The 24565-nt window shown below is 38.3% G+C and overlaps 1 protein-coding gene across 10 annotated transcripts in view; it reads left to right on the top strand.

Moving 5' to 3' along the window:
• Znf236 (zinc finger protein 236) overlaps positions 1-24565 on the top strand; it is a 142091-nt gene that overhangs the window by 69041 nt on the left and 48485 nt on the right. For all 10 annotated transcript variants that reach the window (XR_010041346.1, XM_063231419.1, XM_063231420.1 and 7 more), the window contains 6 exons: positions 398-549; positions 2739-2842; positions 9969-10120; positions 15346-15558; positions 18022-18304; positions 19368-19471. Coding sequence is in view for 9 of the 10 variants with exons in the window: in XM_063231419.1 (XP_063087489.1) it covers positions 398-549; positions 2739-2842; positions 9969-10120; positions 15346-15558; positions 18022-18304; positions 19368-19471 (1008 nt within the window). In the remaining variant the exon portion in view is untranslated. The remainder of the gene's footprint in view (positions 1-397; positions 550-2738; positions 2843-9968; positions 10121-15345; positions 15559-18021; positions 18305-19367; positions 19472-24565) is intronic.

The following is a 24565-nucleotide window of genomic DNA, read 5'->3' as shown; positions in this document are numbered from 1 at the left end:
TTCGCTTGCTGTCTTCTCAGCCTGTGTTCCTCTGAGTCAGCTGGTTGCTTGGGTGGAGGGTGGTGGCAGGCTGTTTTGCTTACTGGCACACGACTGCTGCTGCACCACAGGAGGGTGAGGCTTGGCTCCTTGCTCTCCTCCTGCCTAGATGACTGCTGCTGGTTCCAGGCTTCACTTTTACAGTCACCTTAGGTATTCCTCTAAAAGCCCTTCTAAAACGTGTAGTTTCAAATCTCGTAGCTTTTGCAAGTGTTATGTAATTTTTAAAATACATTTTTGGAGCTGTTGATAAAAGTAAATTCTGGTTCTTCCTTTAGCTATCTTTTATTTATAAATACAACTTATTTTCTTTTTGATAAATGTAATTTTTTTTATAATATTCCTATTTCTATTTCAGGCTTTACAGTGACTGACACATACAATCAACAGACTCAGTTTCCTCCTGTGCAACAGCTACAAGATTCTAGTACGCTTGAATCTCAAGCTTTATCCACAAGTTTCCACCAGCAGAACTTACTGCAAGTTTCGAACTCTGACACAATTAACGTAGTGAGTGTCTTCAGAAGGGATATGTACCTGTCATTGTCTAGCAAATGCTGTCCAGTTGTTTGCAATATATATATATTTATTTATTTATTTATTTTGCAACAGGGTCTCATTATACAGTTCAGGCTGGCTGTGAACTCACTCTGTAGTCCAGGCTAGCCTTAAACTCACAGGAATCCTCTTGCCTCAGCCTCCTGAGTGCTGGGATTACCAGTGTGTGCCACCATACCCAGCATGCTGTAATTATTTAGAAATTGCTTATTTACAAAAATGTGCCCATTTATGGCACCACAAAGTTAGTACATTCTGTGCAAAAACTTTGGTGTATAGCACACAGGACTTTCTCTTACCTTAAAATATCTTAAGAGGGTCAGCACTGTGATGAGACTCTGTCTTTTGGCTAAAAAGGAAGTCATTGTAGTGTTGTGCAATAAAATCTGAAGGATGTTGCTTTAGGCACTAAATTTAAATATTTAGAGAATGTTAAATATGTTAGAGGAAAAATAAATTTAATGCTGCGATATCAAAAACAAGTGTGTATGTATATATGTGGAGATACTGGGAAATGAAACCAGGGTCCTTACACTGAACTACAGATCTCCAGCTTTCTTATATATATATAAAAAAAAAAGTTTGGAACAGGGTCTCTTTCAGTTGCTAAGGCTGAATTTAGACTTGTAAGCCTTCTGCCTCAGTTTCCCAGAGTGCTGGCATTATGTGTTGTCATGCTCAGTTTTAAAGCAAGTATTTAATCACAATTTAAAAATTCTATGTCTTATTGAAGTTGGAGTTTTTGATTGTTTTTCTGTTCATGGAATTTATTTTTAAATAGTGTTGAAAATGATTGACCATTCAGTTATGATCTGTCTTTAAAATTTGCTGATAGCTTTGCCCAGTGATAGGCCTAAAATGTTATAGCACTTTTTCATAGCTAGAAAGCACATAATTGATCATAGGTTCTGAATCTGGGCATAGAAAATATGTTGCTTAGTGACTTAGGCTCACTGTAGAACCCTTGCAAGCAAAACTGTGCTAACCCAGTGCAAGTGATACAGTTGAAGGGGATTGTCTACTTCGGTCATGAAAGTTAAGTGAACAGATTAGAAACAGGTCCTTGTTTCCAGTAGTGTACATGATAGATTTCTACTCTTCACAGTCTGCCCTTTGACTCTCCTGGCTTACTCTTTACCCCATGTGAGTAGAATATATTTTGCACAGCATGTATTTTGGAGAGGTTGGAAAACATTGACCAGTAGTACTGTGGTAGCATGAGTTGTTATCCTTGTGTTGTAGGGAGGGTTAATGTAGCTGTTTGTGGATGTGGTACTGTTCCAGTGGGTGGAGGGTGGCTTTTCGTTTTTATGTCTATAGCTTTTGTAACAAAGACAGGAGACATAATCCTTTCAGAAGGTAAGATTTTTATTCACTGCCACTGTGTTAGCTTTCTGTTAGTATGAGACAATACTGGAGAACACCTGTTACAACTTATGGTGGCTCATTGCTTCAGTCTTTGGTCAGTTGGCTCCATTGCCTTTGGGCTTGTGCAGAAGCAGAGCATTATGGTGGGGAGTATGTGCAGAGCAAAGCAGCTTCCCCTCAGGCTGGCTGGGAAGCAGAGAGAGAAGCAAGAGGGACTGGCTCCCACTGTGTCCTTCAAGGGCAGTAGCCTCACTTTATTCCAGATGGCCTGCCTCCTGAAGGTTCCCTTGCCTTGGAATGAATAGCCCCAGTCCACAAGGACTGGCAACTACGCTGTTAGCAAATGGGCGATTGGGGAGATTTAAGATTCAAACTGTAGCGGCTAAGAAGAGTCAGACAATGAAAGAGCAACCTTTTATTAAGGTGTATCAGAGAATCAACTTCATGGTCAACTGTTTTTTTTTTTTTTTTTTGGTACCAGGGATTGAACTCATGACCTTGCATTTACTAGGCAAGCACTTGAGTCACTGAGCTAGATCCCCAGCCCCTCAGATGGATTTCATGTAACTGTAGGTTAGTGGAAAATAAGTATCTGTTTAATTTTGCATCAATGATGTTCACCATTGCTGTGGCCCAAATGATCACAGTGGAAACTTGCATTTTTTCTTCTAAAGCCACATTCCTGAGTGTTCATGTCTTCACTTTCTAGCTGTTGAGCTGTTTTATGTTTCTCCATGCCTACATAGCCTGCTTTACATTTCTGTTCATTCTAGACAACTCGTTTGATTCAGGAGCCGTCCCAAGAGGAACTGGACCTACAGACACAACGCCCCCAGTTCCTAGATGATGGTGAAGACCAGAGCAGACGCTCCCACAGGTAACATGCAGACTGGCCTGCAGACATAGCGCAGTACTGCCCAAGGGCTCGTGACTTTGCGTTCGGAGAAGCAGTGCTTTCTTAAGGATCTGAAGCAAAGGTTAAGTGGTCTGATTTACACTGCTAGTAAGCACAAGGGCCTGATTTTGGATGCAGCAGTCTTTCTTTCTAGTTTGTACATTTAATCCATTCTGCAGTAACTTTCAACCAACTTTTAAGCCATTATTATCATATTTTTAAAAATAAATTTAAATGGCACCTTTTTGTTTAAGATTCTTTGTGAGCCCCAGGAGAGGGTTTCTAAGGAGTTGTGGATGCATCTGCTGAATGATGTGTGTGGAGCACAGCTATGTACTGTGTGCGCACTGTACCCACACAGGACAGTGGCTCAGCCATCACAGACACTGGACAGGCCACTGTGTGTTCACAGTGAAAAGCATAGTACTTGTGAGATTAAAGATGAAAATACATTTCATGAGAACTAAAATGAGTGTTATCTTTTATAGGTTGCCTTAGTGTTACAGGATTTTAATAATTTTATTTATTTATAAAAATTTTTAAACAGTACTTTTTTCCAGAGCCAGTTAACAAAACACTAGCTCTGGTTCCTGGTTATAAGCCCCCTAAAAACTGATGAAGTACCTGTCTTCATGTGAATGGTCTTAAGATTTTTGAAAATGCGTGCTTTGGTAATATTAATAAACACATAATCCTTGAAAGGGTAAGTAATTACTTCATTACCTTTACATAGAATTTGTTTCTCAAACACAATGTTAAGTTGAGCCAGTGTTTTGTGCATTTGATTCTTGACCTTCAGAAAAGTAATATCCTGAGAGCTCAGTGAATCTGCTTGTTTAAGAAGATAATAAAACAGTGCTTTTTAACTTTGGGGGTTCAAGGGTTCTGAGGGTACATACATGGTATGTTTGAAAAGTACAGTGAATATCTAAATTAAATATTCAACACATTCATATCAGTCTCCCCCAGAACACTACCCTGGGTTTGGAACTCACTTACCTCCTTGTTCTGGCTAGCTTCTGAAGCAGTTCTTTTGCGAATATCTTCAGTTGCACTATCATGTCTGTCTTGATGTTCTAAATCCATTCAAAATGTTCGTCTTTCATTGTCACTTTGACTTTGGAGAAGAGCAGAAGTCATCAGGTGCCAGCCCCAGTGAATAAAGTGGATGAGCATACGCCACAGTGTTTTCTGTTGGCTGGCATTTGGTAGCAACCTTCACTGTGTTTATAATCCCATTTCATAAAGACCTTCATGAAGGAGGGCTTCTGGAGCTGCCTCAGACAGCGGCCAGAATGTGGGATAAGTCTGACTGCAGTAAGGAGCGGCATTGGGAGTGGAGTTAATGCTGTGTCTTTTACTGTGATACATTTTTTTAAATTTAAGCATTTACCATGTATTTTGATCACACCACATACAGATAGCCTCAGGGTTTCTGTGACTCTCCTGATATTTTATTTGCAGTTTGATTTATTTACTATGGATTTGTTTGCTAGTGTCTGTCTTGGGATTTTGCATTACTGTTTTCAGGTACCATTAATCTAATATTTCCTTATCATTTCATCATGGCATCTGCTTGGGCTTCCTGGACTTAGAGTCTCACCTCATTTATCCATTCATGAAAGCAACCCTTCAGAGCTTGTTAGGTGCTAGCCACTAGAGCCAGCTTAGCCACGATGGAGCTTATGCTCAGTAGAGAAGAAAATGAGTAAGAAGACCTCACTGAAGGCCAAGTGATACTGTGGCCCTGGTGCTGAGTACATGGCAGGTGTCTGCAGGGCTGCCATTACTATTGTAAGGGGTGATTATGAACTCTGAGCACATTTATCAGACGGAGTCTCAGAGGCTCCAATATAGGGTAAGATGTGAGGAGAGACAGAGATTTAACAGGACTGTGAAGCCTTTGACCTGAGCTTCAACAAGGCAGAGATCACTGTCATGTGACTGGGGCAGGTTTTAAGTTTAAGACCAAAGTTAGTTTTTGTCATTAAGACTGATGTTTAAGAAGAGTTTTTTCCATCAGACAGCAAGTCCATGCCTGGGAGTTACCAATACAAAGACTAGTATTTTAACTGAGGGATGCATACACAAAACATAGGTGGCTCAAAGACTGCGCTGTGGCCATTTCAGGAAGGGGTGTGCAGAGGGAGGAAGAGTGAACTATGGGGCCCATGTGGAACAGCCATGCGACAGAAGGAACTCTGAGGAAAAGTGTGCATGCGTTTTGTTCGTTTGCTTTTTGAGGAATGAATGTATTCTTTCACTGGGTTCTCAAACAGACCTGGGATCCTTCTCCTCCATATTAAGGAACACAGAACCTGTAATTTTATAATAAACAGACAGAGCAGTGAAGCTCTCAGATTTCAGATGAGTGAAGTCCCAGGCTGTGACCTCCAGGAACGCAGCAGACCCCAGTCTTTTCACCTGGTCTCGGTGGAGGAATTTATCTCAGGGTTGTAACAAGGATGAACTGAAATCCAATACTTCATGTGGTACTTGTCATAAGTGCTAGTCCTTGTAATTTGGTGATTATTAGACATGCTGGAAGATTTACTCGGTAGTATGTATATTCTATGAAGAGAGGGCAGGTGACCCATCCACAGACAGAGAAGGGTCTGTCCCAAGTGGACAACATCTGGGCCTTGAAGTGGCCGTGAGCCCAGGTTTGAGGTGGGAAGTTCCCTGGGGAAGTGGTGCAGACCCTGCTGGTCATACTGTTCTGGTTGAGAGGTTGTTTCTGTATAGTATGGCCAAGTCCTTTTGCTGGATGGTTGCTTTTAATTAGCAGAGGAGACTTTTGGAAAGTTTCTCTCTTGTACCTTGGCATAGTTCAAGTGGTCATGGTACCTTTCAGTCCTGCAAAGAGATTTTTATTATTGTTCATCATTGACCAGAGTCCATCCCTACTTCACATGCAGATTGACTTTTCTGATGCTTCCTTCCTGTTTTCGATAGGTAGATAGTCTCACCAAACCACAGAGGAGACTATAGCAAATGTTCATGTGTTTTCATTCACTCAGCTCTTAGTTTAAGTGCAAATTGCAGAGGACTGTAAACTGCATTATCCAGGCTATAATTCACATACAGTTAGAGTGCCATAACAGAGGAAGCTTTTAATATGTAAATAGGGATGCTGAAACTTCTAATTATTTCAATTTAATTTCTTTGTCTTTTTGAGACAGGGTCTTGTTATACAGTTTGGGCTGGCCTTGAACTCACTTTGTAGCCCAGGCTGGTCTGGAACTCACTCCTCCTGCCTCAGTTTCCTGAGTGCTGGGATTATAAGCATGTGCCACCATGCATGGCTTATTTTTTTTTTTTTAACGGATGGATCTTGAGACCATACCTTTTTTTTTTTGAAGAGAATAAAACCAAAAGAAATAAAACAATACAAATAATCAAAACAAAACAATAAACATGATACAAGACTTCAAAACAAGATAGAAGGAAACCAATAGTGGCTACCATGATGCTTCTTGCTATCTTCAAAATAGTTTCCCATACCATCACACATAATAAAATTAAACAAAACCGAACAGAATTAAATTAATCAAAACAAAACAATGAAAGCAATATAGGACTCCAGAACAAGACAGTTAGGAATACAACAGTGACTACCATAAAGCATCTTGTTATCTTCAAAGTAGGTACTTGTACCATCAGACGTAATAAAATAAAACAAAATAGAATAGTCAATCAATACAAAACAATGGATGTGATACAAGGCTTCAAAACAAGATAAAAGGAAAAGAATAATGGCTACCAAAATGCCTCTTGTTATCTTTAAAATAACTGCCCTAATCATTAAGCATAATAGTCAAAACAGAGCAGAATAAAACCAATCAAAACAAAGAAAAGAATGCAACACAGGACTTCAAAACAAGGAATACGACAGTGGTTACCATAGAGCATCTTGTTGTCTTCAAGGTAGCTGCTTATACTATCAGACATAATAAAATCAAACAAAACAAAGTAGAATAAAACCAGTCAAAATAAAGAAATATGAGGCTTCCAAACAAGATAATAGGAAAGCAATAAGGGCTACTATAATAACACATTTTGTTATTTTTGAAATAGCTGTCCATGCCATCAAATATGAAAACATCAAAAAAAAAAACAAAACAGAATAGAACCAAGCTAAACAGAACAATGAAAACAATACAAGGTTTCAAAACAGGATATAGATTAGCAGTGGCCACTGCCTTCCCCTTCTAGACATCTCCTTCCCTTTCACCTTCACAACTTCTATCGTGCATTTTGGATCCCACTAATTCCTTTAGTTTTTCATGCTAGGGAGACAATACGATGATGTTCACCCATGTGACTGAACCATGTCACCCACGAGCATGATCTCAAGTTATATCCGTTTACCTACAAGAGCCTTGAGGTTCTCTTTCTTTATAGCTGAGTAGCTTTCCATCGTATAAAAATGCCATAGCTTTCTTATCCATTCTGCAGTTAATGGACAAGCTACCTCTGCTTTTTTTTCTGACTCCCTGTCACATAGAGCATTGTTTTCTCACCTTTGACTTTCAGTCTGTGACTTTCCTTTTGAGTTAAATGTTTCTTGAATAAAAGATAGTGATGGATCTTGTCTCCTGATCCACTCTGCCTGTGTTTCTTTTTATTGGTGAGTTGAGGCCATCGACACCAATGGGTATGGCCAACATGCACTGGCTTGTCTCTGCCATGCCATTTCCTGCCAGCAGCTGCCTGCTTCTCCCCTCTCTCTCCATTCAGTTGTCTGCCCCACTCAGCCCCACTCAGTGATCCCTCTCTGCCACTGTTTCTGGCACCGTGGTCTTTTATTTTTTTAATCTCTCTCAAGAATGTCAGTGTTCTTTGTAAGGTTGGTTTGGTGGTCATAAATTCCTTCTGTTGTTCTTTGTCATGGGAATATCTTGTTTGTCCTTTAACTTTGAAAGACAGTGTTGCAGAGTGCATCAATCTGGGGAAGAAGCTGTTTTCTTTCAGCACTTGAAAAACTTTACTCCAAGCTCTTCTTGGCTTCATGGTTTGTGTTGATGAATTTTCCTTTATAGGTGATTGTTTCTTTTGTCTAATAGCTTTTAATATTCTGTTCTAGTGTTGAATTTCTGGAATCTTGATTATTATATGTCTGGGTACAGATTTATTTTGGTTATGGATAGCTGGAGTTCTATATGCCTCTTATCTGTATATCACATCCTTTTCCCATATTTGGAACGTTTTCTGCTATTACTTCTGTAAATAGAATTTTAATGTTATTTGTGTTGACTCCTGCTTTTTCACTGACATCTATTATTCTTAAATTATTTTGCTTTGCATCATCTCGCAGTCGCTGAATTGTTATTTCCTGGCTCCTTTTATTCTTAAGGGATCTTTCCTTCCATGATTGCAAGCTGCACACCTGTCTTCAAGGTCTGACAGTCCATCTTCAGTTTCTTTCAAGTGGTTTTGCCAGCTTTCAATGGGGTTTTTAATTTCCTGGACATCTGTTTGAATCTGTTTCATGTATTCTAAATCTTTTTATATTGTTTATTCAAGGTTTTCCTCATTTTTTTTTAATCTATGCCTTTTTTAGAGATGCTTAGCAATTCTTTTTTTTTTTTTTTTGTCTTTGAGGCAGGGTCTCGCTATGCAGTTCAGGCTGGCCTTGAGCTCACTTTGTAGCCCAGGCTGGTCACAAACTTGCAACAGTCCTCCTGCCTCAGCCTCCTGAGTGCTGAGATTACAGGGGTGAGCCACCACGCCCGGCTCTAGCAATTCTTTTATTACGTTTCTCATTTTTCCTACCTGAGATAGTATTTCTGTTCTAATTTCTTTTATGGCTGCACGAAGCTGTCTCTTTATTTCTATTACCATCACTTTAGAGACTTCAGGTGTGTCTCTCTTTCATGTTTTCATCTCCTGGACTTGCTGTGCTTGGGTAGGGGTTCAGGGTCTGCCTCTTGCTTCTCCCTGTCTCGACATTTTCTTGGGTTCTTCCAAACAAGTGTGTAGTTGGGTTCCAGACACTTCCCACATTGGCTACAATTTCTCAGAGCATGACTGTTTGGTTCTCCAAGCCAGGGCTGGCTATGGGTATCCAGTGGTGGTCACTAAGTGTGCTTGTGCAGGGTGGGCTGCTGTTTTTCCCAGCGTATGCTGGCCACCTGTTGGCAGTGTCTCCCAATGGCTGCTGGAGTGCACACATGGGCAGCCTCCCAGCCGAGCTGGCTACCTACGGGTAGTGTCTTCTGATGGCCACTGGAGTCGAGACCACACTTCTGTTCAGCATCCTCACTCCTGCCCTGTGGTACTAAGTGGTCCAGGTTCCAGTAGATATGCTCTTTTTAGGAGCTTGCTTTGTGATACATGTTATTCACCTCTCGGGCTTATTTTAATTTTAAAGTAACTTTAACCTAATTCAGTAACAGCATAGGGCAGAATGGCTAACTTGTGGCACACATGCTACCTTGGACTGTTTGTATCATTGAAAAGCTCTGAAAGGTTTGCCATCACTGACCTTGGGACAAGGAATTCTGCATGTTTATATAGTATTCAAAATAATCTAGTACAATTTGTTTGTTAAAAGTTTTAATCCAGGGGCTGGGGATTTAGCTCAGCGGCATAAGCGCCTGCCTTGCAAGCAGGCAGTCGTGAGTTCGATCTCTGGTACCGATAAAAACAAAAAAGACAAAAAAAAAAAAAAAAAAAAGTTTTAATCCAAAAAGTGTATGGATTGGCATTTTTGAATGTCTAACCTCCAAAATGATTCTGATCCTGAAGCACTAAAAGGTTTCACAGTGTCTAATGACTTAGTAAAAACATACCATAAGTTTTCTTCCTGTATATTTAGAGAAAGTTTCTAATTAATGAAATATTCTGCCTGTTGAGCAGTTTTTATAGGATATCCCAATCTGGAAACTAAAGTAATATTTGACCCATCAAATTGTCATCACTGCCATTATGTATTGTATATTATCATTACCTCAGTGTGGACCACACACCCAGTGTCTGCAAGAGTTCTATTCACTTGGTTGATGATTGTCACTGAAGCTGGTCTGCTTCCTTCTGTTCCCAGATACGGTGTTGGTAATCATGCCCTGAAGGAGTAGGGCCTGAGCGCTCTCTGTTTGGTTTGCAGGTGTGATTATTGCAACAAAGGCTTCAAGAAGTCCAGCCACTTGAAACAGCATGTGCGATCACACACCGGGGAAAAGCCCTACAAGTGCAAGCTGTGTGGGCGTGGATTCGTCTCCTCCGGTGTCCTCAAGTCCCATGAGAAAACACACACAGGTCATTATCTGCCTCCCACGTGGAGATTATGTCTGTTTTGTTTTTACTTATTTCTTTAATTTTATTCATTTATTTACTTGTTTATTTGGTCTTATTTGAGACAGAGTTTGAATGTGCAGTTCAGGCTGGCCTTGAACTTACTTTGTAGCCCACGCTGGCCTCTAACTTGCAGCAGTCCTCCCCTTTCAGCTCCTCAGTACTAGGATTACAGGTGTAAGCCACCACACCCAGCTGTTTTGTTTATAATATAATGGCTTGAGGAGATACAATCGGTATATCATGCAGTTTGTCCACTTCGGTAGTTTTTAGCGTGTTTAAGAATTGTGCAGCCACTACCACTATGTCATATTAGAACATTTTACTGCCAATGAGAGAAACTTGACCCACTAGCAGTCACTCTCCCTTTCTTTTCAATGTCCCCACTGCTAGACAGCCCTTGATCTATCTCTGTCTTTATACATTTGTCTGTTTTAGACAAGTCAGACAAATGGATGCGTACACTATGTCAGTGGTGGTGAACCTGTAGCAGGCATGCTTCAGTGAGCTGTCTGTGTCACTGAGAGCTCTAGAAGGTTGCCGTCATTCCACTATGTAGTCTTTTGTGATTGGCTTCTTTTACTTAATAAAGTTTACCCACAGTGTACTGCATCAGTACTGCATTCCTTTTTATGGTCAATAATATTCTGTTGTGTGGATATGCTACATTTTATTTACCTATTTGTCAGTTGGAAATTTGAGTTATTTCCATATTTTTACTATTATGAATGATCCTGCTGTGATTCTTTGTATGTAACTTTCTATATGGTCATGTTTTTGTTTCTCTACTGAGGAATGAAATTGCTAGGTCAAATGAGAACTGTTTTTAAACTTCTGAGTTTGTCAAAGTGTTTTCTAAAATGGTTGCAAAAAAACACTCCAGATATACTAAACCACATCTTTGACAAAGGAGCCAGACACCTTCTCTGGAAGAAATGTAACCTGGTTAATATAACGGTGCTAGAAAAACTGATTTGCACATGCCAGAGTTTAAAACTGGACCTGTGTCTTTCACCATGTACCAAAAAAAGTTCAGAATAGATCAGAGATCTAAATATCAAACAGAAACATTAAATCTGCTGGAAGAGGGAATGAGTAAAACTCTTGAAGACATTGGTGTATGCAAAGGCTTTATGACCAAAACCCTGCTCGCACAGTAAGCATCACAAAGAATCACCATCTAGATCTCATCTTATTAAAAAGCTTTTGCCCAGCAAGTAAAACCACAAAAAGAGTGAAGAGACAGCCCACAAGGTGGAAAAAAATGTTTGGCAACTGTTCCTCAGACAGAGGATTACTATCAAGGGCATATAAGGAACTCAAGACAGTCAGACCTCCAAAATTTAAAGATTAAATTCAAAAATGGGCATCTGAGATGAGAATACATACTTCTCAGATGAAGAAGTACAGGCAATAAATGAATATGTGGAAAAATACTCAATTTCACTGGCCATCTGAGAGATGCAAATTAAAACAACACAGATTTCATCTTATCCTGGAAAGAATGGCTCTTATTAAGAAGTCAGCCAATAACAAATGCAGGAGGCCCTGCTCAGTTAGTAGGAGTGCAGACTGGTGCAACCACTGTAGAAATCATTGTGGACAGCTAAGTTTGGAAGACCCATTTGATCCAGCTGTTGCCAGTCTGTATATTTTCCCAGAAGAATTAAAAACATCATACCGTAGTAATATATATCCATCTGTGAGTTTATAGGCACCACAATTTGTAAAAGTTAGGTCTTGGAAACAACCGAAATGCCCATCAATTGAGAAATAGATAAAAAAGATGTGGTCTTCTTACTCAGCCATACAGAAGAGAGACTTTTATAAGTAAATGAATGCAACTCAAGAACATACTCATAAGTGAAATAAATCAGACTCGTGTAAACATCATGTTGTCTCTCTGGTGTGAGAAGGTGAAAGAGTAAGTAAGATCCAAAATATTCAGTAGATATTGTGAAATGGGGAGAAATTGTTCAAAAAGGAAGAGAAAGTGGAATGGGGGAAAAGAGAAAAGAAGGAAGGGAAAACAAAACAAAACAAAAATATACACACAATAGTTAAGGTAGTTATACTGGTAATTTCTCTTAATTCATTGAAAGGAAGGTTTGTGCTAATGTTGTTTGAACAATTAGATGCCCATTATCTTGTACTTTGAGTAACTAATTTAAAGATAACATTACACAGTGTATTAATCATTGTTACCTTCCTATTACCTTACTGTGAAATTTTTATTTTTTTCTCTTTAAAATAAAATGTAAAAAAATAATAAAGTGGCCGCACCATTTTACAAGCCCACAAACAATGTAAGAGTGTTGTTATTTCTCCACATCCCTGCCAGTGCTTGTTACTGTCTTTTTTTCTTATGACCAGCTTCATAACGCATTGTGGTTTTTACATAACTCCAGTGACTCATAATGCTGAGCGTCTTTTCATCTATTTACTAAGAAATATCTATTCTGATTCTGTACTCATTTTAATGAGATTATTTTCTTATTATTCTCGAGTTGCAAGTTTTTTTTTTAGTATATTCTGGCTATTAGACCTTTATTAGATACATAGTTTGCAGTCATATATTTTCAGTGTATTGTCTGTCTGTTTAATTTAGTATACTTATTAAACAAAAACATGTTTAATATTAACATATATTCTATGTAAGGCTTTATTTGAATATGAAGACATGCATTTTGAAATATACGCCAAGCCAGACATGGTGGCACACGCCTGTTATCCCATCTCCTCAGTGCCTGAGACAAGGGGGTTAGAGATTTGACACTATCTGGGGCAATTTAACAAGGCCTTGTCTCAGAATAAAATGAAAAGGGCTGGCTTTGTAGCTTAATATAGTAGAGTACTTGCCTAAGACGCATGAGGCCCTGGTTTAGTCCCTAGTGTTATATACACAAAAAAGAAAAAAAAAAAAAAAACAGAAATTTATAGGAAAGCCAAAGAAAGAAAAATATGTACATGAAAGAAGGAAAGATGTGTTCATAGTTTGGCAGCTGGAGAGTGGTTTCTTTTCTTCAATAACAGACATTTGGACTGTTTATATTTTTGGCTATTATGAATGCTGCTGCTATGAATGCTCTCTTGAGTCTTTGTGTACATGTACACTTTAATTTCTTTCATTTGTATACCAAGATGTGGAATTTCTGTGTTGTATGGTAAATTCGCTTAACATCTTAAACATTTTCAAATTATTTTCCAAAATGACTGTAACATTTTATATTCCCATAAGCAATGAACACAGGTTATTTTTCTGCATTCTTGCCAACCTATTTATTTAAAGAGAATAAAACCTAACAAAATAAAATTGAATAAACTCAATCAAAAGAAAACAGTGAAAGTGGTACAGAACTTCAAAACAGGGAATCAGCAATGGCTACCATAATAGATCTTGTTATCTTCAAAGTAACTGTCCATATCATCAGACATAGTAAAATCAAACAAAACAGAACAGAAAACCAATAAACAAACATTGCATGAAACAAAACAATCAATTGGAACAAAGCAAAACAAAACAATATTGGATTTCAAAAGCAAGACAGAAGGAAATCCCTCATATTTGCTATATTGCATACTGTTACCCTCATAATAGATATTCAGACTATGAGCCTTAGGCTGCAAAGTCATCCAAACAATACAAGCATTCAGTTGTTTTTGTACCTCAGTTGCTGTCAACTCAGCCTGTCCTCCAAACTAACTAGTTGCTTCGAGGGGGAGGTGGGGTGTGTGTGTGTGTGTGGTCTTGATTCTCAGCTTGTTTGCTGGTTAACTCACAGGAAGGGTGAATTGGCTTCTTGTACTCCTCCCAGGCCCAGCATGGCTTCTGCTGACTCATGGGAAGGGCGAACTGGCTTATCTCTTCCTGCGCCCTACATTGATATAGGGGAAATTTTCCCAACCTACTAGCTGTCTGATACGAGTTCATATTCTCTAAAATCAAAGAATGAATTTTAGGAAGACAGAGGTTAAGAGCAGAATGTATTTATTAAGAGAAAGGAAGCTTCTGTCTGAGAGAGACACAGAAGGGCTCCTGTATGGGTTGCCCTGAGGAGTGGTTTTTATGAAGTCTTGGGAAGGCTGGCTGTGAGAAGATTCATGGTGACTAAAGGCACTGCTGTGGGGGCCCAGAGAAGCTAAAGAAGGAAGACAGGGAAAGGATAAAAATCTCTGTAGCTAGGCATTTCTTGAGAGGTACTGGTGCAGAGGAGCAGAGGCATCAATGCTGGACTCTATATGAATAAAGTCATAGAGCGATTTTATAGACTGTTTCCAGGACTGACCTGAGTCACGTGAAAAAACATTTCTGAGGTTGAATCCACAAATGTGTTACCAGTTTAGATGTAAGTGACTGAAGACAGAGAAGATGTGGTTTGAGAAACATTTCAGAAGTTACCTATTTCAGTAAAAACCAGTAAGACAGGCCCTGTTTCTATGTCTGTTTTTAAATTTTATTTTAAAGAGAATAAAACCAAACAAAATGAAACAGAAGAAAGCCAATCAAAACAAAACAGTAAAAGTGATGCAGGATTTCAAAACAGGATAAGAGGAAATCAACAATGGCTACCATAGTGCCTCCTGTTATCTTCAAAATTGCTGTTCATGCCATCAGACCTAATAAAATCAAACAAAGCAGAACAGAATAAAACCAACCAAAACAGAATATTGACTAAAAAAATAAAATGGAACAAAACAAAACAGAATAATATAAAATACTGGATTTTAAAAAGGAGACAGAAGGAAATCCCCCATATTTACTATATTATGTACTGTTACCCTCTCAATAGATGCTCAGACTATCAGCTCTAGGTCTGCAAAGTCAACGAAACAATACAAGCATTAAGTGGTTTTTATACCTCAGTTGCTAACAGCTCTGTTTCTCCAAAGCAGCTGGTTGCCTGGGTGGGTGAGGGTGCCGTGTTCTTGTCTCCCAGCCCACATGCCACCTGGCTCACAGGAAGGGCAATTTGGCTTTTTACTTCTCCTCCTGGAACCTGCGTGGCTTCTGCCAGCTCAAGGGAGTGGCAAATTGGCTTCTTCCCTCTCTTTCAAACAGTAATGATTCGTAGAGATCAAAACTCACAGCACAGTAAGTTTGTGATTTATTGAATGTATCTTTGCTTTGATGTGCTTTACAATTTTTAAACATTACTTTCTTACTGTCTTCCCCTCCAACGTTCTCACAGGAGTGAAGGCTTTCAGCTGCAGTGTCTGCAATGCTTCATTCACAACCAACGGCAGCCTTACCAGGCACATGGCGACACACATGAGCATGAAGCCTTACAAATGTCCATTCTGTGAAGAGGGCTTCCGCACCTCGGTTCACTGCAAAAAGCACATGAAGAGACACCAGGTGGTCCCCTCTGCTGCATCAGCAACTGAGGAAGCAGAGGGAGGAGGTAGTTTTCCTTTGCTCATTCAAAGACGGTTAGCCAAATGCAAATAAAGTAATTAATGAATGTACAAAGCACCTTGAGTATCTGAACTTGGCTGTGTACACCTTAAATTCAGAGTACCCTGAGTTTTAAAAAATGAATTTACTTATTGAATATGAAAACTTCATGTTTTTTGAAAAAATTCAGACGCACAAAGGTGAAAATATCTTTCTGGTTACCCATTGGGACAGATAAGAATTAGCACCCACTTTGACGTTGTAGCCGCCTAACCACACTCGCCCATACATGGAGGTATACTCTAACTTTCTACAAATACGATACCATGCTACACAAGCTGTTACAATCTACGTAATCCCTCTCTCATGACATTTGTGATGTGCATATTTGATCAAGGAGGCGCCTTCACTAGTTCAGGTGCACACTGTAATTCTGTCATGTTTTACTATATAACCTATTATAGATAGATGTACAGCTAATATCCGTTACCTTCATAATGTGTGGAGGTCGTTTGACTAAGGGTTCTCCAAGGTCAGATCTGCTGAGGATTCTTGGTATTTCCTCCCCAGTTGCTTATTCCTCCATCTGCTTGCAGGCCTTTGACCTTGAGGTCATCATAATGAGACCAACAGGGTCTCTAACGTGTTATACTGAAATGAGAGCTGTGAAGCATTGTATTTTGAGAAATTTGCCTAACCAGCCTTAAGAACTTCTTTTCATGTCTCTAACTTCTATATTTCAGAACAGATGTTTAGTTAACCTTATTAGCAAATGTTCTGACTATTGGTTTCTGATGTTTTGTACCTACAATAGTTCATATTTTTCAAACTGATAGAGCTTAGTAGAAATCTTATTTCTAGCTGTTAACTGTCCTGAGATGTAGTAAAGTATAAAAAGTACATAGATCTTCCTTCAAATGAATTAAAGAATGCAGGCTATCCAGGTACTATTTTTTGGGCTCCTATAGTCTGGAGAGTGTTAACTAATTGGCCGTTATGGGTATAATCTCTAAATCTAATTACATTTTCGGTTTCAGCAATTAATAATGTTTGTAATAGTATTAGCTGTATGCTGTTAGGGTTGACTTGTGGGATTCTGAGAAGGTCTCATCATAGATACTTGATATACTCTACCTTATTTTCCTCTTTTGGATCTATCTCTCCTGGCCATGGGAGTGTGACCTGTTACTCGGTTTCACTCACACCACACCAGGATTATTGTGAGAGTTGCATTTCCTGTGTTAGCTGATTTGGCCTCCTCTGTGCATCGTGTTCTGTTCTCCTTTTCCTTTTCAGTTTCCTTGGTTCTTTCCATGGCATGTACTGTGCTGGTGTGTTCTTGGCTACTTAAAAATTGTCAGTGCAGTTATCTCTGTATTGCATCTTCAGTGTTGGTGGGGCTGCTGTCTATAGCCGGCCCCAAGTTTTTCCAGATGTGAAATTTTAGTTCACCATGTTTCCTTTCTCTTCAATTTCTGCCAAATGAATATTGAATTTTATGATTCCATCTCTGTGACATTGTCTCCATTCTTACCTTTCCTCTCTTTTCTTGCTCGTCTTTTTTCCCCATCATGTAAGGAAGATGATCCAGTTGGTTTTTACCTCATTTGGGGTTAGCACTCTCTACTTTGTGGTTGCAAATTCCTCTTGAGTCTGAGTGTTTCTATTCTCTTTGTGTTTTCAAACTTCCCAGAGCCACCTGCACAACCTGGCAGCAGCCCTCACCTCACAAGATCGCTGGGCTTCTTGAAACTTTTGGGGCAGCAGGTACCGCAGTTGGCATGCTTAGCTCAGATTCCAGCTCCGCCTGCTTGTCCATCTCGCTGATGCGGTCCTTTGCTGCAGCAGATTGCACCAGAACCTTCTCAGACACCGTGGCACTCTCTTGGGGCCGAATCTTGGCCAGCTGGGCTGTCTCCACACTTTCAGCCACACACTTTCCCTCTTCTGTTACATTTTAATAGCAGCTTTTTCTTTTTAATCAACTGGAATATATCCTTACATTTCACTGGGATAACACCTAAACATACACACATTTCTAAGCTGTTATTTTCCTCTTTGCAGTAAGTCTTTTTAGTTGGAGGCTCTTGCCAATTTATCGTTTTGGTCTCCTTTTGGGGCTTCTGATTTTCTAGTGATAAAGTCTGTGTGTGTGAATACTGTGGGTTGCGTGCATATTGGAAGTTTCCTCGCTTCTTCTAGCTTCGTAGCAGGTATAGAAGAAGATCATCAGTTCCAGCACTTCCAGTATTGCATGTTGTACTCAAGGGCTCATCCTTCATTTGACCTTTCCTTTATGATCCTGCCTAGTCTCTCAGTAGAACTGTGGTGGAAAAAGCCACTCTTTCCCGTCTTCTGTGTAGCTAGTTGAGTTACTAACTTTAATCTTACATGCTTAATTTTATTTCTAGTTAGGTTGAAAATTGAGCTTTTACAAAGGTTTTGATCCCTCTACCTGTGCTTTGAGTAGATGTGTGTGTGGAGGAAGAGGAAGAAAGCTCTGACAGAAGCACATCAAGGAAGTCCCGTCCTGAGGTGATCACCTTCACAGAGGAGGAGACAGCCCAGCTGGCCAAGATTCGGCCCCAAGAGAGTGCCACGGTGTCTGAGAAGGTCTTGGTGCAATCTGCTGCAGAAAAGGACCGCATCAGCGAGATGAAGGACAAGCAGGCGGAGCTGGAATCTGAGCCTAAGCATGCCAACTGCTGTACCTACTGCCCCAAAAGTTTCAAGAAGCCCAGCGATCTTGTGAGGTGAGGGCTGCTGCCAGGTTGTGCAGGTGGCTCTGGGAAGTTTGAAAACGCACATTTGCCATCTTTTTGACACTCTTAGCACAGTAAGGGAGCACTTTCTGGAGGAGCAAGTTTTTAAGCCTGAGTTACCTCTACAGTGACCGCCTCAGAACAGAAACTATTGGTTGCTTGAGCATATTTCTGGGTAATTGTGGTAGTAATAAAAAGGAGAACTGATCAGCTTATTGAGGAACATAGTATGCTAGGCTTTGTGGACATTCAGAAGAGCAGCAGATACCCTCTTTAAGGGACTGTTGGCCTCTGTGAGGAGTATACAAGATAGAGACCAGAGAGAATATGTCATAAAGCAGACAGCAGTGACTGATATGAATAAGATAGAGGGTGGCAGAGGGGTGAGGAATCCAGAATCCAGGACACAGGAGAAAGCATAGAAGGAGCTCCAGAACTGTTCAGACAAGGAGAGAGAGCCTTGACTTAGTGTTTTCCGTCACATGAGTATTCCAGAGTTCTGTTGCTAAACCTACCCATAAGCTTTGAGAGCTCATGTTAGAAGTACAAGGACACTGCAGAGCTGATGTCATAGCACTTATCACTGCTGATACATTCCTTAAAGGGCCTGGGAGGTCATGCATCTCTGTGTCCCTCAGAGACCTTCTGATGCCTGTTTTAGACTAGCAAACAGGAAGGAAATCCTATCTTGTCCTTGCAGTGTGCTCTTTTTGGATTCTAAGTGTGGTTGCTTAACTTTGTATATATCTTTTGGGAGTTTATATTTTTTCTGTAAACTAGCTCTGCATTGTTGTCTACTCTGATACAATCTTTTTGCTAATTTTTAAAAGTTTGAATTTTAAGCAAATTAGCTCTGTTTACATTTATCTTGCAAATCCTTTGTTGATTTATGATATTCTGTGTCTAGAGAGAAGCTTATAATTTTTATTTCATAAATTTTTAAATATATAAACAATTTTTATTTATATGATTGTAAATTTCAAATTATGAAGATATTTATAACTATATATAATTAAAAAGAAAGTCACTTAATTAACAAACACTTTTTGGATAGGCATGTTCGAATTCATACTGGAGAAAAGCCATATAAATGTGAGGAATGTGGAAAGAGTTTTACTGTGAAATCTACCCTCGATTGCCATGTGAAGACTCACACAGGTAAGGATAAAAGTTTTGCAGGGTTGGTGGATGTCTTACAGTACTAAAATTTTTTTTCTAAAATGTTTGCTTATTTTAAGCATATGAGTACTTTCAAAATTATAAAGAGCTTAAAAATCAGGAACTATGAAGATAGTGGATATAAGGAGATTAGAGCTCAAAAGTTGAGTTATAAATTGCCTTGTATTCTTACTCTGGTTTAAATATTTGTGTGTAAAATATTCTTTTTTTTTAACACCAAGTGTGTTTATGAGAAAAGAAGAAAGTTATGAAATATCCTCATGTCTTTCCTCGAGAAACTGAAAATCAAAACAGAATAAAACCAAAACAACTAGAAAAACATAATAAAGATCAGAAAACACAATCCCTTATCAAACTGCCAACATTATTTTTCATTTTGATTCTTACATTTCTATAAAAATAGAAAAGATTCAGAATAGTGTAAACAGCTCCAAAATTAGAACACCAACCCTCCCCAAACCCATGATTTGTCACAAAGTACACCAATCATGACAATCGGCATTGATATCAAGGTAGACAAACCACCAAAGTACCAATATAAATGTCAAAATAGACACCCACATAACAGACAATTGATTTCTGGCAAAAAAGCAAAAGCAAGTAAGTGGAGAAAAGATTGTACTCTCAATAAATATACTGGAACAACTGGTTATCCACATGCAAAAAAACCCAAACTTTATAACACATCAAAAATTTCTTAAGACATACAAAAGTCAACTGAAAATGGCTCACATTGAGTTAATAAAAGTAAAGGTAGGTATGGCCCCAGTTATTGCTTGACTGAAGTCATTCTCTCTGAGACAGAATGCGTATTTTTCTTTATCATACTAATGAAACAATACAATATTTATACATTCATGACATACTTATTTCACTAATAAGTATGTTCTCAAGGTGCATCCATTGATCTCTAAAAATACCCAGTTTATCATTCTTTATGGCTGAATAATATTACATTATATAGAAATACCACATCTTTTTTAGCCATTTCTTAGTCAGTGGGCATTTAGGTTGTTTCCAAGATGTGGCTGTGCTGCTCTAATCATGGGTGCACATATATCACTGTGGTATAATGTTTTTAATTCATTTGGTAAGATACCCAGAAGGAGAATAGCTGGGTCAAATGAGACCTCCAACCTTAGTATTTTTGAAGGATCTCCACACTGATTTCCATAGTGGTTGCACCAGTCTACACTCCCAAAAATAATAGAGAAGGGTTCCTTTTTCCCCACGCCCCTCCAGCATTTGTTATTGCTTGATTTCTTAATACTAGCCATTCTTTCTGAGGTGAGGTGAAAGCTTAGTGTTGTTTTAATTTGCATCTCTCGAATGACCAGTGCTGTGGAACATTTTTTCAGTTATTTGCTCATTGTATTTCTTCATCTGAAAAGTGTGTGTTCATCTCAGATGCCCATTTTTGGATTGGGTCTTTAAATCTGGGAGGACTTTTTAAGTTCTTTGTATATTCTTAATAATAATCCTTTATTTGAAGTACAGCTGGCAAACATTTTCTCCCACATAGTGAGTTGTCTTTTCACTCTGTTGGTGTTTTCTCTTGCTGTGCAAAAGCTTTCAGTAGGATGAGATCCCATTTGCTGATTCTTTGCAGTAAGTCCTGTGCACTCTGGGTTTTATTCATAAAGTCTTTGCCTATACCAATGTCTTCAAGAGTTTTACCTACTGTATCTTTCAGGAGACTTAATGTTTCTGTTTTAATATTACAATCTTTAATCCATTCTCATTTTAACTTCATACATGGCAAAAGATACGAATCCAGTTTTAATCTTAGGCATGTGGAAAGCTAGTTTTTCCAACACCATTTATTAAAGAGACTATCTCTCTTCCAATGAGTGTGTTTGGCACCTTTGTCAAAGATAAGGTAGCTTAGTGTGTCTGCAATTGTTTCTGTATCTTTTAATCTATTCCATTGATCTTCAGGTGTGTTTTTTTGCCAGTGCCACACTGTTTTTATCACGGTAGTTTTATAGTATAATTTCAAATCAGGGATTGTGATGCCCTCTGTCTTATCTTTGTTGCCCAGAATCAACCTTTGTTGTTCTAGGTCGTTTCTGATTCCAAATGAATTTTAAGATTGTTTTCTCTAATTCTGTGAGACATGCTATTGAAATTTTGATTGGAATTGTATTGAATTTGTGTAACAGTTTTGGAAGTATGGCCATTTTCACTACATTGGTTCTTCCTACTCAAAAGCATGGGATATCTCTCCATTTTCTAATGTCCTCATCAATCTCCCTTTTCAGAGTAGTATAGTTTTCACTGTAGAGGTCTTTTACTTCTTTCATTAGATTGATTCTTAGGTATTTCAATTTTTAGGATACTATTGTAAAAGGTGTTGTTTCCTGGTTTCTTTCTTAGTGAGTTTGTTATTCTTATATAAGAGGGCTATTGATTTTTGAGTGTTGGCTTTATAACCAGCTACATTACTGAATTTGCTTATTAAATCTAGAAGTCTTTAGAATCTATTATTAAATCTAAAAGTCTTCTAAATAGAGGATCATGTCATCTGCAAATAATGATAATTTAACTTCTTCTTTTCCTATCTTTATTCCTTTTATTTCTTTCTTGTCTAATTGCTCTGGCTAAAGTTTCCAGGACTATGTTGAATCAGAGTGGAGGTAATGGACATCCTTGTCTTGTTCCTGATTTTAGCGTGAAAGCTTTCAGTTTTTGTCCATTCAATATGATGTTGTCTGTTGGTTTGCCGTAGATAGTGTTTATCAGATTGAGATAAAGATCATGTATTCCAATTTTTCTATAGGGTTTTTACCATAAATGAGTACTGGACTTTGTCAAAAGCTTTTTCTGCATCTATCGAGATAATCATATGATTTGTCCTTGGCTCTGTTAATGCAATGTATTACATTTATGGATTTACGTATGTTGAACCATCCCTGGATCCTTGGGATGAATCCCACTTGATCATCATATACAGTTTTCTTGATGATTTGCTGCAGTCTATTTGCTATTATTTTATTGAGGATTTTTGCATGAATGTTCATTAGAGAGATTTGCCTGTAATTCTCTCTTAGTTGGGTCCTTCTCTGGTTTTGGAATCAGAGTAATGCTTGCTTCCAAGAATGAATTTGGGAGTATTACTTCCCTTTCAATTTCATTAAAGAGTTCGAGAAGTATTGGTGTAAGGTCTTCACTAAATTTCTTGTAGAATTCAGCAGTAAATCTATCAGGGTCTGGCTTTTCTTTGGTGATAGGTTTTTAATTAAATCTTTAATTTCATTTATCGATATTGGGTTTTTTAAAGATATTTATATCTTCTTGATTTGTTTTTGGTAATTCATATGTATCTAGAAATCTGTCCATTTCTTCTGTATTTTCCATCCTATTGGAATACAAGTTTTCAAAATAAGTGTAGGTGATTTTCTGGATTTCTACAGGGTATATTGTAAATTTTCTCTTTTCATTCCTAATTGCATAGATTTGAGTCTTTTCTTTCCTTTTTTGATAAGATTGGCCAAGAGTTTGTCAATTTTATTTAATCTTTCAAAGAACCAATTCTTTGATTCATTGATTCTTTGTATTGTTTCTTTAGTCTCCAGTGTGTTAATTTCTACTCTGATCCTTATAATTTGCTCCCTTGTACAAGCTTTTGGTTTAGCCTGCGCTTCTTTTCCTAGAAGTTATAAGTTATTTTTATGTGTTTACTCTGTTTTCCTGATACGGGCATTTAGTGCCAGAAATTTCACTCTTACAACTGCTTTCATTGTGTCCCACAAGTTCTGGTATGTTGTATTGTCATTATCATTCAGCTGTAAAAATTTCTTCTTGTATTTCATCTGTGACCCATTGGTTGTTCAGTTGAGTGCTATTTAATTTCCATATATTGATGAACTTTTTGTGGTTCTATGTAATGGATTTCCATTTCATGCACTGTGGTCTGATAGTATGTATGGGGTAATTTCAGTTCCTTTGCATTAACTTAAGCATGTTCTATGATCCAGTATATAGTCTATTTTGGAGAATGTCCCATGTGCAGCTGAGAATAATATGTATTCTGATGTTGTGGGGTAGAACATTCTATAGACATCTACTAAGTCCATTTGCTCAAAAGTGTGATTTAGTTCTAATATTTCATTTTTGATTTGTTGTCTAGTCAATCAGTTTTGTGGCAGCAGGATATTGAGGTCTCCCAGTACAAGTGTATTAGGGCTTATTTGATTTTTCATGTTCATTAATAATTGTTTTATATGACTGGGTGCACTAATATTTGTTGCATATATATTTATGATTGTTACCTCTTCCTCTTGGAGTGTTCCCTTTACTAGGATATAGTGATTTTCTTTATCTCTCTTCATCAGTCTTGGCTTCAAATGCACCTTATCTGCAAATAGAAGAGCAATGCCTGCTTTTTTCTGGATTCCTGTTGCATGGAATATTGTTTTCCATCCTTTAACTTTCAGTCTATGAATTTATTTTTGGATTAAATGTATTTCTTGTATATAGCATACTGTTGGATCTTGCTTTGTGATCCATTCTGCCAGTCTGTGTCTTTTGACTTGTGATTTGAGGCCATTGACATTAATGGTTAAAATTGAGATGTATTGATTTATCCTTGTCATGTTATTTTCCTATTATTGGCTCCCCCGCCCCATTTGTGTTTCTTTTTTTCCGTTCTCTCTGATTGCCTTGCCTGGTGGATTCCTTCTGTTGGGGCTCATGGAGTTATAGTCCTTGTTATCTCTTTCAAGAATGTCCTTCAGGACATTTTGGAGTGCTGGGTTGATGATCATAAATTATCTCAGATGTTCTTTGTCATGGAAGTATCTTATTTCTTCTTCAATTTTGAAAGATAGTTTTGCAAGATACTTCAAAAGTTATTTTCCTTTAGAATTTGGACTACTTCATTTCAAATCAGCTCTCCTTGATTTGAGAATTTGTGCTGAGAAGTCAGCTATGATTCTGATGGACTTTCCTTTGTAAGTAATTTTTTTCTTATCCCTAACAGCTTTTAAAATTCTATTCTTCTGTCAATTTCTGGAATCTTGACTATGATATGCCTAGATGTAGATTTTTTTTTGATCATTGCTAATTGGAGTT

The sequence above is a fragment of the Cavia porcellus genome, unplaced genomic scaffold (assembly GCF_034190915.1).
Source record: "Cavia porcellus strain 051 isolate PalLab524CR breed Dunkin Hartley unplaced genomic scaffold, mCavPor4.1 scaffold_20, whole genome shotgun sequence".
In the NCBI taxonomy this organism is placed as follows: Eukaryota; Metazoa; Chordata; class Mammalia; order Rodentia; family Caviidae; genus Cavia; species Cavia porcellus.
The sequence above is the reverse complement of the archived record's forward strand: the minus strand, read 5'-3'. Positions and strand labels throughout refer to the sequence as shown.